The sequence below is a fragment of the Lagenorhynchus albirostris genome, chromosome 10 (assembly GCF_949774975.1).
Source record: "Lagenorhynchus albirostris chromosome 10, mLagAlb1.1, whole genome shotgun sequence".
Classification (NCBI taxonomy): domain Eukaryota; kingdom Metazoa; phylum Chordata; class Mammalia; order Artiodactyla; family Delphinidae; genus Lagenorhynchus; species Lagenorhynchus albirostris.
Genome location: NC_083104.1, coordinates 78,382,278 through 78,400,418, shown reverse-complemented (window position 1 = coordinate 78,400,418; position 18,141 = coordinate 78,382,278). Strand labels below are relative to the sequence as shown.

The window sequence follows — 18,141 nt, the reverse complement described above, 5'->3', positions numbered from 1 at the left end:
GCTCCCTGATCAGTAGCAAGAGCATCGTCTGGGAGCTTGCTAGAAATGCACATTTTTGGGCCCCATTAGCAAATGTACTATGAGGGGGCAAGGTCCACCAATCTGTGTTTTAAGACCTCTGGGTGATTCTGATGGACTCAAGTTTGAGAACTACTGGCCTAAAACAATAGAGGGAACCATATAGGATTGTCAGGACTGGAAACCAATTAAGCTGGCCCAGCTACTCTCTCTTTTTTTTTTTTTTTTAAACATCTTTATTGGAGTATAATGGCTTTACAATGGTGTGTTAGTTTCTGCCTTATAACAAAGTGAATCAGTTATACATATACATATGTTCCCATATCTCTTCCCTCATGCGTCTCCCTCCCTCCCACTCTCCCTATCGCACCCCTCTAGGTGGTCACAAAGCACTGAGCTGATCTCCCTGTGCTATGCGGCTGCTTCCCACTAGCTATCTATTTTACGTTTGGTAATGTATATATGTCCATGCCACTCTCTCACTTTGTCACAACTTACCCTTCCCCCTCCCCATATCCTCAAGTCCATTCTCTAGTAGGTCTGTGTCTTTATTCCCAACTTACCCCTAGGTTCTTCATGACCCTTTTTTTTTTTCTTAAATTCCATATATATGTGTTAGCATACGGTATTTGTTTTTCTCTTTCTGACTTACTTCACTGTGCATGACAGACTCTAGGTCCATCCACCTCACTACAAATAACTCAATTTCGTTTCTTTTTATGGCTGAGTAATATTCCATTGTATATATGTGCCACATCTTCTTTATCCATTCATCCGATGATGGACACTTAGGTTGCTTCCATGTCCTGGCTATTGTAAATAGTGCTTCAATGAACATTGCGGTACATGACTCTTTTTGAATTATGTTTTTTTCAGTGTATATGCCCAGTAGTGGGATTGCTGGGTCATATGGTAGTTCTATTTGTAGTTTTTTAAGGAACCTCCATACTGTTCTCTGTAGTGGCTGTATCAATTTACATTCCCACCAACTGCTGCACCAACAGTGCAAGAGGGTTCCCTTTTCTGCACACCCTCTCCAGCATTTCTTGTTTGTAGATTTTTTGATGATGGCCATTCTGACCGGTGTGAGGTGATACCTCATTGTAGTTTTGAGTTGCATTTCTCTAATGATTAGTGATGTTGAGCATCCTTTCATGTGTTCGTTGGCAATCTGTTTATCTTCTTTGGAGAAATGTCTATTTAGGTCTTCTGCCCATTTTTGGATTGGGTTGTTTGTTTTTTTGGTATTGAGCTGCATGAGCTGCTTGTGTATTTTGGAGATTAATCCTTTGTCAGTTGCTTCGTTTGCAAATATTTTCTCGCATTCTGAGGGTTGTCTTTTCGTCTTGTTTATGGTTTCCTTTGCTGTGCAAAAACTTTGAAGTTTCATTAGGTCCCATTTGTTTATTTTTGTTTTTATTTCCATTTCTCTAGGAGGTGGGTCAAAAAGGATCTTGCTGTGATTTATGTTGTAGAGTGTTCTGCCTATGTTTTCCTCTAAGAGTTTGATAGTGTCTGGCCTTACATTTAGGTGTTTAATCCATTTTGAGTTTATTTTTGTGTATGGTGTTAGGGAGTGTTTTAATTTCTTTCTTTTACATGTTGCTGTCCAGTTTTCCCAGCACCATTTATTGAAGAGGCTGTCTTTTCTCCCTTGTATATTCTTGCCTCCTTTATCAAAGATAAGGTGACCATATGTGTGTGGGTTTATCTCTGGGCTTTCTATCCTGTTCCATTGATCTATATTTCTGTTTTTCTGCCAGTACCATACTATCTTGATTACTGTAGCTTTGTAGTATGGTCTGAAGTCAGGGAGCCTGATTCCTCCAGCTCCATTTTTCATTCTCAAGATTGCTTTGGCTATTTGGGGTTTTTTGTGTTTCCATACAAATTGTGAAATTTTTTGTTCTAGTTCTGTGAAAAATGCCATTGGTAGTTTGATAGGGATTGCATTGAATCTGTAGATTGCTTTGGGTAGTAGAGTCATTTTCACAGTGTTGATTCTTCCAATTCAAGAACATGGTATATCTCTCCATCTATTTGTGTCATCTTTAATTTCTTTCAACAGTGTCTTATAATTTTCTGCATACAGGCCTTTTGTCTCCTTAGGTAGGTTTATTCCTAGATATTTTATTCTTTTTGTTGCAGTGGTAAATGGGAGTGTTTTCTTGATTTCACTTTCAGATTTTTCATCATTAGTGTATAAGAATGCCAGAGATTTCTGTGCATTAATTTTGTATCCTGCTACTTTACCAAATTCTTTGATTAGCTCTAGTAGTTTTCTGGTAGCATCTTTAGGATTCTCTATGTATAGTATCATGTCATCTGCAAACAGTGACAGCTTTACTTCCTCTTTTCCAATTTGGATTCCTTTTATTTCTTTTTCTTCTCTGATTGCTGTGGTTAAAACTTCCAAAACTATGTTGAATAAGAGTGGTGAGAGTGGGCAACCTTGTCTTGTTCCTGATCTTAGTGGAAATGGTTTCAGTTTTTCACCATTGAGATTGATGTTGGCTGTGGGTTTGTCATATATGGCCTTTATTATGTTGAGGAACGTTCCCTCTATGTCTAATTTCTGCAGGGTTTTTATCATAAATGGGTGTTGAATTTTGTCGAAAGTTTTTCTGCATCTATTGAGATGGTTATATAGTTTTTCTCCTTCAATTTGTTAACATGGTTTATCACATTGATTGATTTGCGTATATTGAAGAATCCTTGCATTCCTGGGATAAACCCCACTTGATCATGGTGTATGATCCGTTTAATGTGCTGTTGGATTCTGTTTGCTAGTATTTTGTTGAGGATTTTTGCATCTAGGTTCATCAGTGATATTGGCCTGTAGTTTTCTTTCTTTGTGACATCTTTGTCTGATTTTGGTATCAGGGTGATGGTGGGCCTCGTAGAATGAGTTTGGGAGTGTTCCTCCCTCTGCTATATTTTGGAAGAGTTTGAGAAGGATAGGTGTTAGCTCTTCTCTAAATGTTTGTTAGAATTCGCCTGTGAAGCCATCTGCTCCTGGGATTTTGTTTGTTGGAAGATTTTTAATCACAGTTTCAATTTCAGTGTTTGTGATTGGTTTGTTCATATTTTCTATTTCTTCCTGGTTCAGTCTCGGCAGGTTGTGCATTTCTAAGAATTTGTCCATTTCTTCCAGGTTGTCCATTTTATTGGCATAGAGTTGCTTGTAGTAATCTCTCATGATCCTTTGTATTTCTGCAGTGTCAGTTGTTACTTCTCCTTTTTCATTTCTGATTCTGCTGATTTGAGTCTTCTCCCTTTTTTTCTTGATGGGTCTGGCTAATGGTTTATCAATTTTGTTTATCTTCTCAAAGAAGCAGTTTTTAGTTTTATTGATCTTTGCTATCGTTTCCTTCATTTCTTTTTCATTTATTTCTGATCTGATCTTTATGATTTCTTTCCTTCTACTAACTTTGGGGTTTTTTTGTTCTGCTTTCTCTAATTGCTTGAGGTGCAAGGTGAGGTTGTTTATTTGAGATGTTTCCTGTTTGTTAAGGTAGGATTGTATTGCTATAAACTTCCCTCTTAGAACTGCTTTTGCTGCATGCCATAGGTTTTGGGTTGTCGTGTCTCCATTGTCATTTGTTTCTAGGTATTTTTTGTTTCCTCTTTGATTTCTTCAGTGATCACTTCATTATTAAGTAGTGTAGTGTTTAACTTCCATGTGTTTGTGTTTTTTACAGATGTTTTCCTGTAATTGGTAGCTAGTTTCATAGCGTTGTGGTCAGAAAAGATACTTGATACGATTTCAATTTTCTTAAATTTACCAAGGCTAGATTTATGACCCAAGATATGATCTATCCTGGAGAATGTTCCATGAGCACTTGAGAAAAATGTGTATTCTGTTGTTTTTGGATGGAATGTTCTATAAATATCAATTAAGTCCATCTTGTTTAATGTATCATTTAAAGCTTGTGTTTCCTTATTTATTTTCATTTTGGATGATCTGTCCATTGGTGAAAGTGGGGTGTTAAAGTCCCCTATTGTGATTTTGTTACTGTCGATTTCCCCTTTTATGCCTGTTAGTATTTGCCTTAATGTAGTGAGGTGCTCCTATGTTGGGTGCATAAATATTTACAATTGTTATATCTTCTTCTTCGATTGATCCCTTGATCATTATATAGTGTCCTTCTTTGTCTCTTGTAATAGTCTTTATTTTAAAGTCTATTTTGTCTGATATGAGAATTGCTCCTCCAGCTTTCTTCTGATTTACATTTGCATGGAATCTCTTTTTCCATCCCCTCACTTTCAGTCTGTATGTGTCCCTAGGTCTGAAGTGGGTCTTTTGTAGACAGCATATATGTGGGTCTTGTTTTTGTATACATTCAGCCAGTCTGTGTCTTTTGCTGGGAGCATTTAATCCATTTACATTTAAGGTAATTATCGATATATATGTTCCTATTCCCATTTTCTTAATTGTTTTGGGTTCGTTATTGTAGGTCTTTTCCTTCTCTTGTGTTTCTTGCCTAGAGAACTTCCTTTAGTATTTGTTGTAAAGCTGGTTTGGTGGTGCTGAACTCTCTCAGCTTTTGCTTGTCTGTAAAGGTTTTAATTTCTCCATCAAATCTGAATGAGATCCTTGCTGGGTAGAGTAATCTTGGTTGTGGGTTTTTCTCCTTCATCACTTTAAATATGTCCTGCCACTCTGTTCTGGCTTGCAGAGTTTCTGCTGAAAGGTCAGCTGTTAACTTTATGGGGATTCCCTTGTGTGTTATTTTTCCCTTGCTGCTTTTAATATGTTTTCTTTGTATTTAATTTTTGATAGTTTGATTAGTATGTGTCTTTGCCCCAGCTACTCTTTTCCCAAAGAACAGTGGAAAAAATCTGTCTGGCCACATTGACTGGGCCTGTCCTGAGTATGGTATTTTTAGTTAGATGCAGTTGTCTCTCCTACAAGGGAAATACGAGCTGATGAAAACGATTCCTCCCTATTGTTCATGGCTCTGAGTCAATGATTTTATTTCCGATATGTTTTCTCCTCCACGTTGCCCACTTGACTAGCAGTGCCAGGCTAATTAAGGAATTAGTACGTGGCATCCATTCGGGGCGGTGTGTGATTCTTTTCTTGCATCCTGAGAACAGTTTTGCAAACACTTTCTGCTTCATATTTTCTTTTTTTAATCAGGCAGAGACCTTACAATTAAAATACCATTAAAGTGATTCTGGCAAGTATTGCAATAAGCATGTTTTTTAATTAAAGGAAGAACAGGGGGATGCATAAGCAGCATCGGCTAAAGGGGAGAATTTCACTTGATATCTGTTTTAATTGAAATGAAAATAGAGTTGAGTAAAGCGGCAGTAGCCTGTGCGTGTGCGGCTCACTCCTAGGTTGCTAGGCTGAGGTGTTCTGTGCTGGATTAATTAGTAGCCAGCCAGAAAGTCCATTGCCTCTGCCCCAATCCTTAAAGCCTGATTTATGCCTCACCTCCCCCATGAATATGTGAGGGCCCAGGCATTTATTTCCGGAGCTGCTAGTGGATAAGATTATGGAGTGTGCACTGAGCTCTTGGGGGATCTCATTTGCCAGCCAAATTGATTTTCCGCCTCTCTGGCCGGGGACAAGCCCACCTCAGAGCTTCCAGGCTCTGCTCCAGTGGATCAGGCAAAAGCCTAATCCGGATCTGACCAACAAAGGAAGCTCTGTGCATCCCCATCAGAACGCAGGCTCCGGGCTGTGGCTGCCTTTCCTGAATGCTAGCCTTCTCTTCCTCACCTTCTCCTGACACCCACCTCCACAGCAACACGGTGCTGTAGGGTACAGTAGGGTGTAGCACAGCGCCCCAACTCCGTGTAATCACTGAGTCTGCCCTTCTTCATCCAGGCAGAGCAGGACCCGTGCGCCCTGAATGGATGATCATCTCTAATTCTCCAGGGAAAGGGAGTTCCACAGGCTCCCCCTGGGGAATTACTGGAAAGGTAACAAAATACAGGATGCTAAACTTTTTAAGGAATTGTTCAGAGTTGACACAAAAAGCTGAATGGAGGCTCAGCCACATAGATAAGTAAATTGGATAACTTACATCTGAGAATTTAGGTTCAACCTTTGAATAAAGGAAGGATCTAGTTTGGTGATGCAGATTGATCTAATGAATTGGGGGTCATCAGATCTCTCCCTGCATCTTGCCTTCGTTCATCTCTGGCTTTCCGTCTTCTTAAAATGGAAGTCACTACCCCCGAGTTCATTTCATCACCTGGCATGTACGTCCTAACCAAGTACACTCTTGCTCTGCACCCTTTTCCCCCAGATCCTCCTCAAAATGACACTAAGTATTTGCCATCATCATCTACCAGTTTCCCCAGTTCTTAAAGCTCTTCCAGGAACCCACCCCAACCTTCTGATTCTTCTCCTAATTCACCTGTTTCTTTGACTCACATGCAAAAATCTTTCTACTTCCTCTCCTGAGTCTAGTCTTTAAATACTATTTGACAGTCTTGTCTCTCTTGTGTTCTCACTCTACGTGTCCGTCTAGGGAGACCTCATTCACTTCTGTAACTTCATTCCACACGTATTTAGTGACCACTTTCCCAGCTCCCTGTATGCCTGGCACTGTTCTAGGCACAGGGGCTGCAGCTCTGAATGAAATAGACCACAATTCTTGCTCTCATGGAGTTTATTTCCATAAGGAAAACAATCAAGTCAGCAAGTTGTATTTTTTGTTAGATTTTCTGAGCAGCATGGAGAAAAATGCAGCAGGGAAGGTGGACAGGGAGCTGGGTTGTGGTTTGGTGGTGGTTGGGGGGACTTGCACACAGTGAGGGCAAAGACTGTGAGTCAGGGGACCAAGAGGGTCACGGAGGCAGAGGATTGTGAGCCGGGGAGAGCAGAGGGAGAGGGGGCCATGAAGGGCCAGCACTGCAGGGTTTGGTGGGCTTTGACTCTGTGTGTGTTGGGAACCGGTGGAGAATTTCCGGCAGAGAGGTGATGTGATAAAGTTTACATTAAACAAATCACAGTGACTGTTGTTTTAAGAGTAGACCCTGGGGTGGGGACAGGGGCAGAAGAAAAGAGCTGAGTTAAGAGGCTTTTAGAGTTACCTGGGGATGAGATGAGGGTGACTTAGACCCCAGTGATAGGAGTGGAGGTGGTGAGAAGGGGTTGGATCACAGGGGTATTTTGAAGGAAGAATGCACAAAATTCCCTGGAGCTTTGGTTGTGGTGTGAGAGAGAGTGAACGCTGACTCTTTCAAACAAAGCAAAGGACTTTCAAACTTTCAAACTGAGCAAAGAGGGGATGGAGTTGCCATTTATGGAAGAGGGAAGGACTGTGGGGCAAGACGAGGAGCTCACTTTTTGGACGTGCTAAGCTGGGAAACCTTTGAGACATCCAGGCGGAGATGTCAAGTAGCAGTTGGGGCGATGAGCCTTGAGCTGAGGGCGGAGGTGGGCCTTAGAGATTTAAATCTGGGAGTTATCAGCGATGAGCATATGATGGGGTTTAAAACTTTAAGACAAGGTGAGAAAAAAAGTGATCAAGGGACTGAGTCTTGTGACATTCCAAGTGTCAGTGGTTGGGACAAGCAGGAGGAATCAGGCAGAGGAGGTCAGGAGGGAAGGCTCAGGAGGTGGGAGGCCATCCAGGAGGGCACAGTGCTCGGTGGGCGAGGGGAAGGAGTATCAAGAAAGGAGTGAACAAGTATGTTAGATGCTGCTGGCTGCTCCGGAAAGGTGAGCACTGAGCATCCCGCCTTGGATTCAGCAATGTGGTTGTCATTTGTGACCTCAACAGGACCAGTTTTGGTGGAGTGGCCAGGAAAAGGCACAGCTGGGGAGGGTTCCAAAGAGACTAGAGGGAAAAAACTGGGATAGAAGGTATACCCAGTTCTTTTGAGGAGTATTCTTGTAAGGTAAAATACTTATACTCTAAATGTTTTCTGTAAGGGGGAAAATAGCTAGAACTGTGTATTTGTTTTTCTTTAAAACACACACACACATACAACAGAATCATTTTGCGGTTATTACAGAGGATGGCTAATTGTAGGGTTGGCCCAAAGCAGGTTTTGATGTACTTTGCAAACATTAGCTAGCTGCTAAAAGTCTCTTTTACTTCCCTTTAAAAGAAATAAAAGAGATGTTTAATGGGAAGAAGTGATTACATGTAAAAAGTTGTGTTCATTTATTTATTTTGGAGGGGAAGTAACAATAATGATGGTTGATTGATTTTTATAAAATTACCCAAGGTCACTCGTGGGACATACTCAGCTTTCATGAACAATCATAACAAGCAATGTAAGGGTCACAGCCAAAGGCTGATTTCAGCCCTGCTCTTTATTTCAGCTTTCAGAAATGGGGTTGAGCTCTATAAAGTGCAGAAATAAAGTCCTCCCACTGCCCTCCCATACTCAAATAACTATCCTTTAAAGCAGCCTGCTGTATATAAACTTTCTGTTCTTCCACACCAAGGAACTTTCGCCTTGGTTATCATGTATCAACCAAAATTAGCTGAATTCCGCATCAAACTCTCTTCCTTTCCCTAGATTTCTTACACGTACCTGCCACTGATAAAATAAGGAGGAAAGGCTTTTTAGCAGGGAAGAGCGATTACTGCATTAACTAATTAGTCCTATTTATAGTATTCTTGACAACACAGGTCATTCATGTTTTGGGGCTGAGCTTTTCTCCCTTCATTAGCGTCATAATTAGTTCCTGTCAGTAAATGACATTTTCAGATTTCTACCAGTTTGCTTCAGTGTATTTAATATTTTGCTTGATGGTATAAGGGACAAAACCCAGGTTATAAATGTACCCACTAATCCTTGTAGTCTGCCTCAAATCCTTTTCGGAATGAGGCGAGGTATATCTACATTAACAAAATTAAAATAAACCACATATAAACAAGCCATAGGCAAAGCTACTTAAGTTAACACGTGTTTTTCCTTAAAAGTAACTATGATAAATAATGAAATTAATGAAATACTTAATGGAAATTAATTTCCTAATTAATGAAAAAGCTACTTGGGAGGGTTTGCAAAGTGGAGAGAGCGTGAGTGCCTCTGTCAGGTGGTCTGGTTCTAATGCTCGCTCTGCCTCCCCCAGCTCACTGTCTGCTCTGAAATATGGAGCGTGACATCGACCTCCTGGGCTTGTTTGGAAGGTCATTTCAAACAACATAGCTAAAGGTACTGGCATATGGTAGGTGCTTAATACATGTCAGCTCCCTTGCTTTCCCCATAATCTCGTTTGAATTCCTGACTGTGCAGGTAATCCCTTCCTCAAGTGGTATTCAAAGTTCCCTGCAGGGTAGGTGGTGATATTCAAAGTTCTCTGCAGGGTAGGTGGTGGCGAGAGAACGTGAGGTCCCTGTCTCCATCAGTGTCAAATGCACACTTGACTGCATCTTTGCAGATGCAGATGCCAAATGTTCTAGAGCTGGAAGGAGCCTCAGCGAACAAACGAACAAGTCTGTTCTGCACATCGCCAAGGGGCAAACAGACCATTCCTCAGCAGTGAGTGGGACAGATTTGGAAACTGAGTAGTCCGAGGCCCAGCAATTTTGTGAGACTTACTGAGGGTCATTCAGAGGTCAGTAGCAGAGGGGACAGGAACCTGATCCAATATCCTGTCTCCATCACTGGTTCATCTCGGTTCAGATTCAGATTTCCTGACTGTTCATAATGGTGGGACCCATTGCCCAGCCCATGGTCCACCAGTTGAAGATAATTAGTTGAGACATTAATGACACATGGCTGTGAGTGAAAAAGTTCTAGTGAACTCAAGAAGGTGGCCTGTACCACAGGTCACATTTCTTCCCTCTTGTTCACAGCAGGATGCGTGATATGATTGCATTTCTAATGATTATTCTTGTCATCGTGATGACAATGGAAGGGAAAATTAAGGTCAGAATTGCCAGCAGGCCCTTTGGAAGTCTGGTGAGCAGACTGGTGCCACTCAAGCATCAAGCCTCTAGGTCACTAAAGGAGAGTTGCTTCTTGGGTCGATTACCTTAGACTGTGATCTCTACGCCATATTTGAAAAGGGACATCAGGACAACGGAGAGCGGGGTGTTGGAAGGAGGTGGTCTAGTAGGGCTCTTACACCACTGCATTCAGTGTCTACTAGGTCAGACCCAGGACCAGGGATCTATAAGCATCATTTCAAGAAATCTCACCACAAATCTCTGAGGGAAGAGTTCTAGATGGACAATTTATAGATGGTGAAACTGGATACCCACGGGGGCGTGTTGTTCTAAAATGTGGCTGAAAGGAAAGAGCACTTTAAGAGGTTGAATCCAAGTAAACACTCTGTGACTGTTATTGATGGTGTGTGGCTCGGGCTTTAGGATCAAAGGTAAAGGAGCCAAGGAAAGCTGAAGAGAATGTTAGAACAGAAGGTCAGGGGAGGAGTGGCCTCCATCTGTATTGGTCACTATCTCTGTACTAAGATGGAGATAACAGAAACGACTCGTCTTGGCCTTTTTCTTCGCTCCCTCTCATTCCTCCAGCACGTGTTTAAGTACAAAACAACAATCCAACTCAAGGATTTGGTACCTTGGATTCAGGACTCCATTTAGCAGATGGAGTCTCTGCTCTTCACTGGCCCTCACCATGACCCTCCTTCTTCCTGTGGAATCTACCTTTTGAGCCACTTCTGCCACTTGCCTCCCCCGCATTCCGGGCTTACCTTTAGCTCGTTGAGACAATGTGTGGACTTACTGATTCAATGTCATAACAGTATCCTTTCTGAGAAAATGGGAGTGAGTATGTGTGTGTTTGTATGTGTGTGCGTGTGTGTCTATAAGGAAATTCAGGTACTTAAAACAGATACTCTAAAAGGATATAACCATTTATTCATTTACTCAGCAATTATATATTGAGTGCCAACCTTCTGCCAGTCACTGTTCTAGACACTGGGAATGTAGAAGTGGACAAGGCAGATAAGTGCCCTCATGAAGCATGCATTCCTGGGGGGCGGGAGGGCAGACAGTAAACATGTAAATATATGGTATGTCTGATGCTAAGCGTTATGAAGGAAAATATACGTGGGTAAGGGGCCAAGGCATGCTATTTTCTCCAGCCTGGGGAGGGAGATTTGCTTGCTCCAGATTTCCTTTTGAAGCCTGGGTACATGACTCAGTTGATAGTAGGATAAGGCACCATGTTTGACAGTCCCACTCAACTCTATTCAATGGAGCAGAACAGTTCCTTGTGGAAATCAGTGTCTATTGTCCAAAGAAAAGGATAATAGATGTTGGTCAGCTAAAGTGCTAAAAATTTCATAGTGCCTCCTAATTACACTTCCTTTTACTGTAATTCTTATAATTTTGGCATATTTTCTTCTATTCCTATTTACTGTTTCCCAGTTTTTTTAACCTTAATTTTCTAAGCTGCTGTTACATGGTAAAAACGGTGACCTTCTCGTTTCTTATTTAACCAGTCCTAAATTTCTAGGCATTTAGGTTATTGTCATTAAAAATACTACAAATAAAGCTGCTGTGAATTGTGATAGCTATCCTAAGCTAGATTAGTAATATAGTGCTTCTGCTTCTGGGTGTCTGATCCACTCAACTGTGCTTCTAGAAGAGAAGGCAAGATAAAATGAGTCTAAATTTCAGCAGAAGCACATAAACGAAGAGGATTTCATCAGACATTGGAACTGTCAAAAGGAAGTGAGCCTCATTCTCCCAGAGACTGACTGTCTTCTCTTTGGCTATTAGGAGGAAAGCTGATTTTCCTGGACCCAGGACCCATCGAGCTCAGAGCACACTCCATCCTTGTTTCTGATGGTGGAGAGCTCAGGATTGGATCCGAGGACAAGCCCTTCCAAGGCAAAGCTCAGATCAAACTCTACGGGAGTTCCCACTCTACCCCCTTCTTTCCGTATGGAGTCAAGTTCCTGGCTGTGAGGAATGGAACTCTTTCCCTGCATGGTGAGTGAGGCAGTTGACCAGAGGAACTGAGGTAGAGCTGTGTGTGTCTAGCCAAGGTGCAGACAATGGGGAAAATGATAAAACTACTTCCGTCTCTTTGGCTGTTAGTCGCAGAGGCAACAAAGTCAATTATGGCATGAGCACTGTTTCCTTAAATAAGGAATATTGACTGTGATGATGCTCACGGCAGAGTGTACTGTGGTTCTCAGTTATTTGCCCCCCTTTCTGTCACCTCTGCCCACTGTCAGGTGACTTTCAGTGCCTCCCCATGGGTGGACCATACTTCCCTGTCCCGCTGAGAGTGGGCTTAGCCTTGGACTTGCTTTGGTCAATGGAATGTGAGCAGAAATTGATGTACTGCATTGCCAAGCAGAAGTTTTGAGAGCCATTGTGATACTTTGGTCATTTTTCTCTTTTCCTTCTGCTTGAGAATAGCCCATCCCCCATAGGGATAGGGGCAGCTCCTTAAGCTTGGGCAGAGCTGCATACTGCTCCTATGTATGTGTGTGAGGAGTAAGCCTTTGTTGTCATGAACCACTGAGACTTGTGTTTGCAGCTGCAGTTTAACCTAGTGAAAACCAACCAATATGGTTACTTACTGGTACTTAGCCTACACCCATGGCTGTGTACACTGGTGGCAGCCCAAAGCAGAGACAACTTCACTTTGTTGTTGTTGTTGCTGTTTTCACCCCCCTGGGAACAGGGTTCAGTTAGAGTTCTACCTAGAATTTTGTTACAGGTGGGTTGGTGTTTATGGATTCCTGGGAAAAAATAGGAATTAGACTATAATGTGTTTCTGCTACAATCTCGTTTGCCTTTTGATAACTTCATCCCACTTTGCAAAATGGACATTTTTGTTTTCCTTGAGATTCAGGAAATTACTAAACGTGCGAGAATAATCCTTAGTATCAACTAGAAAATGTAAGTATAACATGATGAGCTTGGAGTGTCTCTCAGTGGATGCTTATATACATTTGATTACATAGCACGAGCCAAAGTCAGATCAAAAATGTGGGCACCAGATAGTAGCCCGATCTCCAGAAAATGTGACATTCTCTACATTGGAATTTCTGTGCTGACGTAGCAAAATAAGACCCTGCCGCCTATCACAGAGTAGTTATTCTAGGCATGGCATGTGGCTATGCTGAGGAGTCACACTTCTTGCTCCATTAAGGCTCTGTCCCTCACAAATTGTGGCCCTCAATCATTGTCTACTAAAAGCCCTCTTTTGCCTTTTTTGGCTTACTATGAGAGGAAGCGAGATCTTATCATCAAGCATTTATTTATTTTTTAATTTTTGCGGTACGCGGGCCTCTCACTGTCGCGGCCTCTCCCGTTGCGGAGCACAGGCTCCAGATGCGCAGGCTCAGCGGCCATGGCTCACGGGCCCAGCCGCTCCGCGGCATGTGGGATCTTCCCGGACCGGGGCACGAACCCGTGTCCCCTGCCTCAGCAGGTGGACTCTCAACCACTGCGCCACCAGGGAAGCCCCATCAAGCATTTATTAAGTGTTGACCATGGACCAGCCAGAGTGATACACACTGGGGATAAATTTTGTAAGGATTAAAAAACCCACAATTATCTAGACCGAAATTCAAAATACCTACAATATTGATTCTTGTATTCTACTTCTAAGGAGGACCTTTTTCTTCCTGTATCCCTCATCAAGCACTTATATCGATCTTTTAACCCAGGATCCATGAGGGGCTTCTGTCTATTCACAGGTCAGCGATGGTCTTCAAGTGTTTGCTATAGTCTAACAGCCAGTTAGGTCACTAACCCAATGTGCTGCTGTTTACCATTGAGAAAACACAGCTGGAGAACAAGAGGGCACAGATCAGTGTTTCAACCAGCCCATAGACCATCTCAAGTATCCTGCAGCTCAACAGGGATCCTCTGGTTTGAGAGCCACTGTCCTCTGAGATGCAGAGGGCACAGCTCTTGCTCGAAATGGAAATTCACCTGAAGAAGAATGAAACTCTCCTCATTCTTTTACTCGGCTTCTTTCATTCCAGCCCCTTTTTCTCCTCACATTCTATTATGAAGGATCAGCAAAAGAGTTTACAAATATACCTTTATGTGCTTGTATTGTAAATGTACCCTGTGCTCCTAACCTTTGTGTTTTAACAGATGTCAAGTTAAGAAAATCCCTGGGACCACTGCTTATAATTAAGATGGGGCAATTAAAGCAAAGTAGATAACTTCTAATGTGTTCTGAGAATTCTGGAAGTTACAAGCGTTGCTACTTTATCCTGGTGATGTTACTGGATACTGAGAGCGCAGACACCTCCTCTCCCCTGCTTCCCTCGTTTCTGTCTTCTCCCCTCCACCTCTCCTCTCCCAACTCTCTTCCTCTCCTCTTTTTCCCTCTCCTTCCTCTCCCTCCACCTCTCCTTTCCTGTATTCCCAGGACTAGGGTGTCATCAATGGCTGTTTTACCCATTTCCCCACAGCCCTGTCAATATAGGCCTGAGTAGGATCTCTCATGAACCACAGAGCTTGCACATTGAACACAGGCGAAATCAAGCTGTTTTCCTCATTGAGGTGATGCTGCCGCATCTCATCCATTTGAAAGAAATAGTATGTAGGAAAGAGCTTAGCCATTGGGTGAGAGGGATTCCCTTCTGCCTTCTCTGGCAGGGAATCCCAGTCACAGCCTGAGGTCCATCAATCCTCTCCCTTCTCTCTCCCTCACCACCTGAGGTCTCAAACAGTCTTCCCCTCTGGCGGCGTGGTGGTATATCACGGTTGAAATCGTTACGTAATTTCACTGGCCTTTTCCCAGGGCCAGAGGTGGGTCTAGTGACACTGGGGCTTTAGGGAAAAACTAATTTTCTCTTGCTGTCAAGTATGCAAAACAGTGAGCAACTTGATTCACTGCTTTGCCCCCAGAAGGTCCCTAAAGACCCAACATTCACTCAGCTTCCCAGGATGCTATAGGGAGGAGATTCACCGACTTTAGTGCATGGAAGGCTCTTCTCAGGAAGATTTTAAAAATAGAGGTTTCTGGACCTCACTTCCAGAATCTGACTTGGTGGGTTTGGCATGGGCCCAGGAATGTGCATTTCAGTGGAACCCTCAGGTGATTTGATTCAGGGGGCCCACTGACTACACGTGGAGAAACGCTATTTTTAGTGGTTTATATAAGTTTTGGAGTCAGAAATCAGTCCAGTTCTGCTATTCATCAACTAAGACCTTGGGCAAATCAATCTCTATAAAACCAGGAAAACATAGTTCCTACCTCATAGATTTACCGCTTGTGAACTGCTCCGAAGTATCTGGCACACGGTTAACACTCCAGCACTATTAGTTATGGCTATTCTCATGATAGTTTTCCCCCAAAGCAGTGAGTCCCCTGTGCCTATGATCTCATAGTTTCTTTCAGGGGTGAGGGATGGAGGGACTTCTATTTGGCACGGGTCCATCTGTGTCTGGAGATTTTTCTCCTTATTCATGTTCTTGTCTACCTCTTCATCACAGCAAGAGAGAGGTTTTAGCTTTGGAGGTCGTGAAGGAATGACATTCCTCTTTTTCTGGGTTTGGGAGTGGATGGGGCAGGCTGGGTTCTGAATCTGTGGTGGAGATTAGATGGCTTAGTAAGTTGTCAGCTGCACACTTTGCTATGTTAATATGACTAAAGGGCCGCAGATTCTTCATCAGTGTGGGGTTTGGGGGGCTGTTTTCAATGAGGAAATTTCACTCTTGCTTTTTGCTCCCTACCCTCTGTCTGCCAATACAGGTTCACCACCCCAGACCGACTGCCAATCACATGTCACTTTCGAGGGGGTCGCTGTCAGCTTGGGCAAGTTGAATTTTTGACAATCTAATTACGGCCCTTGCTTCCACAGTGGGAGTCTGAACAGGATGGTGGGGCTTTTATTGATTGTTCAGAAGGGAAATTTATCAATGTCTCTCACTTCATTTCCAGTTCCTCCCTGAGAAATTTGGCTGACAGTTTCTTAGGAGAAAAAGCCGTCTTCTGGCCTTGAATGGACTTCTGTCTTTGTCCTTTTCAAGAAATTACAAGATCAGGCATTAAATATAAATGGAAGTTTCTGGGAAAAGCGAGAATGTGGGAACGTGGTTGAGGAAAACACTAGTATAATGTTATGAACAGGAGACTTTTATAGGAATAAATAGGAAAAAAGGAGTTAAAATAAGCAGGTTTAAATACATCAGGTACCAAAGTACCAAATATCTGTATGTAAACTCCATGCTTTTTATGAGTACTGTCTGTGGACACTCATATTCTGTTGCTAAAGGGTATCAGGCTGTCTGGAAGCACAATATTGTGTGCATGTAGTTGATACGTGTGTCCTGGGCAGTGGTTTTCCTACCGGGCTCCACAAAATCTGAATGTTTCCTGGGGGAACTTCAGGGGTTCTGCCAACAATGAAGTATTTGAGGATCAAGCTATAAAGGTTTAAATTGCTCAAGTAATTGCTTCATTGCTTTTATCTCTAGCATAAATTTGTGTTAAAGTAATATTTCATTGGAAGAAAGAGTTCTTTTGTTAAAATAGTGACTAAAAATTACTCAAGTAGCTCATCTTTTTTCTTTTTTAAATTGAAATATAGTTGATTTACAATGCTGTGTTAATTTCTGCTGTACAGTGATTCACCATATATATGTGTGTGTGTATGTGTGTGTGTATATATGTATATATATATATGCACACACATTCTTTTTGTATATTCTTTTCTTGTGGTTTATGGTTTATCATAGGATATTGAATATAGTTCCCTGTGCTATACAGTAGGACCTTGTTGTTTATCCATCCTATATATAATAGCTTACATCCCTCCTACACTGTTGGTGGGAATGTAAGTTGGTGCAGCCACTATGGAAAACAGTATGGAGGTTCCTCAGAAAACTAAAAATAGAATTACCATATGATCCATCCTTCTTAATTTGTGGTCTCTTGGTGCTGGTGCTGGGGCAGGTAGAAGAGGTGAGGCGTGTGCTCGGCAAGTGGAAGATGTGAGATGGGTGATGGGCAGGTAGAAAGATGAGGCAAGAAGGTTGGCCAGCCTTTTACTGAACCATGCAGTTGTATCCTCTGCTGGGCATTGCTGCCTCTCTGGATAATACTGGCTGACTGCTGATTCTCTCTCCTCGACCACTGGAGTCCTGTAGGAAATCTTCCCACTGTTTTCCAGTGTGGAAGCCCCACCTGGGTTTGCAGTCCCCTTAGCTTCCACCAGAAATTTGGCTCAAGTCAAGCTACCTTCCCCAGAATCCACTTGATCCAGAGGAAACTTACAAATCTTTAGACACCAGAGATGTTCCTCTCAGCACCCTTTCCTCTGTTCTCTCTCTGAGTCTCCTCTCCCCTGCTCAGATAAGCATGGGTAGCCTACACATATGCTGCATATGCAGACATCCAACCTGGGAAAAAGAAGCCAGTCTCCTTTTCTTGCAGGCAACTGTATGACTGGTACATTTGAAGCCCTTTTTCTTTGCTTAAATGGAGAGAAGTAGCCTCAGATCTCCCTGTATGGGAAGGAGAGGAAAAGGCCATGGCTGTTCACTGAGGCTAATGACTCACCCCCATCTCTGAGAACTTCTTTGAATTTCCTCTCTTGGTTGATCATGTAGCTGGGGGCTGGGGTCTGTCCAGGCATGGCTCAGATGGCGGAGTTAGTTAGCCTCCTTTACATAAGCCCCAAGGGGGCTTCCCTGCCGATGCAGGGGACATGGGTTCGTGCCCCGGTCCGGGAATATCCCACATGCTGCAGAGCGGCTAGGCCCGTGAGCCACCGTGAGACATGGCCGCTGAGCCTGCGTGTCCGGAGCCTGTGCTCCGCAACGGGAGAGGCCACAGCAGTGAGAGGCCCGTGTACCGCAAAAAAAAAAAAAAAAAGCCCCAAGGAAATGTCTACTCCCTGTCTGTTTATGGCTCACATACAATGTGGGTGCTTAGCATCTTTTGTCCCTGGCCTGGGTCCTCTTGGTGGGTTTGGGGGACTAGAAGTCTATGCTCAACAGTTTGCTACATATGTGAAAGGGTGCTGCAAAAGGATATTAGGTTGAAAGGGAAAGCAGCTATTGTGTGTGTGTGTGTGTGTGTGTGTGTGTGTGTGTGTGGTTTTATTTGATTTAGGGGTGGGAAGAAAGTAAGATCAAAGTGAAAGGATAAATAGAGGAAGAAGGATAAGAAAAATTAAAAACCTATTTGTTGCTTTCTGTAATCTTAAATTCAAACACACTTCAGTCCAGCACGGCAGTTCTAGTCAGCTGG

The 18,141-nt window shown here is 42.8% G+C and overlaps 1 protein-coding gene across 1 annotated transcript in view; it reads left to right on the top strand.

Annotated features, from left to right (window-relative positions):
* The window catches only part of PKHD1 (PKHD1 ciliary IPT domain containing fibrocystin/polyductin), a 433,598-nt gene that overhangs the window by 143,906 nt on the left and 271,551 nt on the right, over positions 1 to 18,141 (top strand). The window contains exon 36 of the mRNA XM_060164227.1: positions 11,688 to 11,900. Coding sequence (XP_060020210.1) covers positions 11,688 to 11,900 — 213 coding nt within the window. The remainder of the gene's footprint in view (positions 1 to 11,687; positions 11,901 to 18,141) is intronic.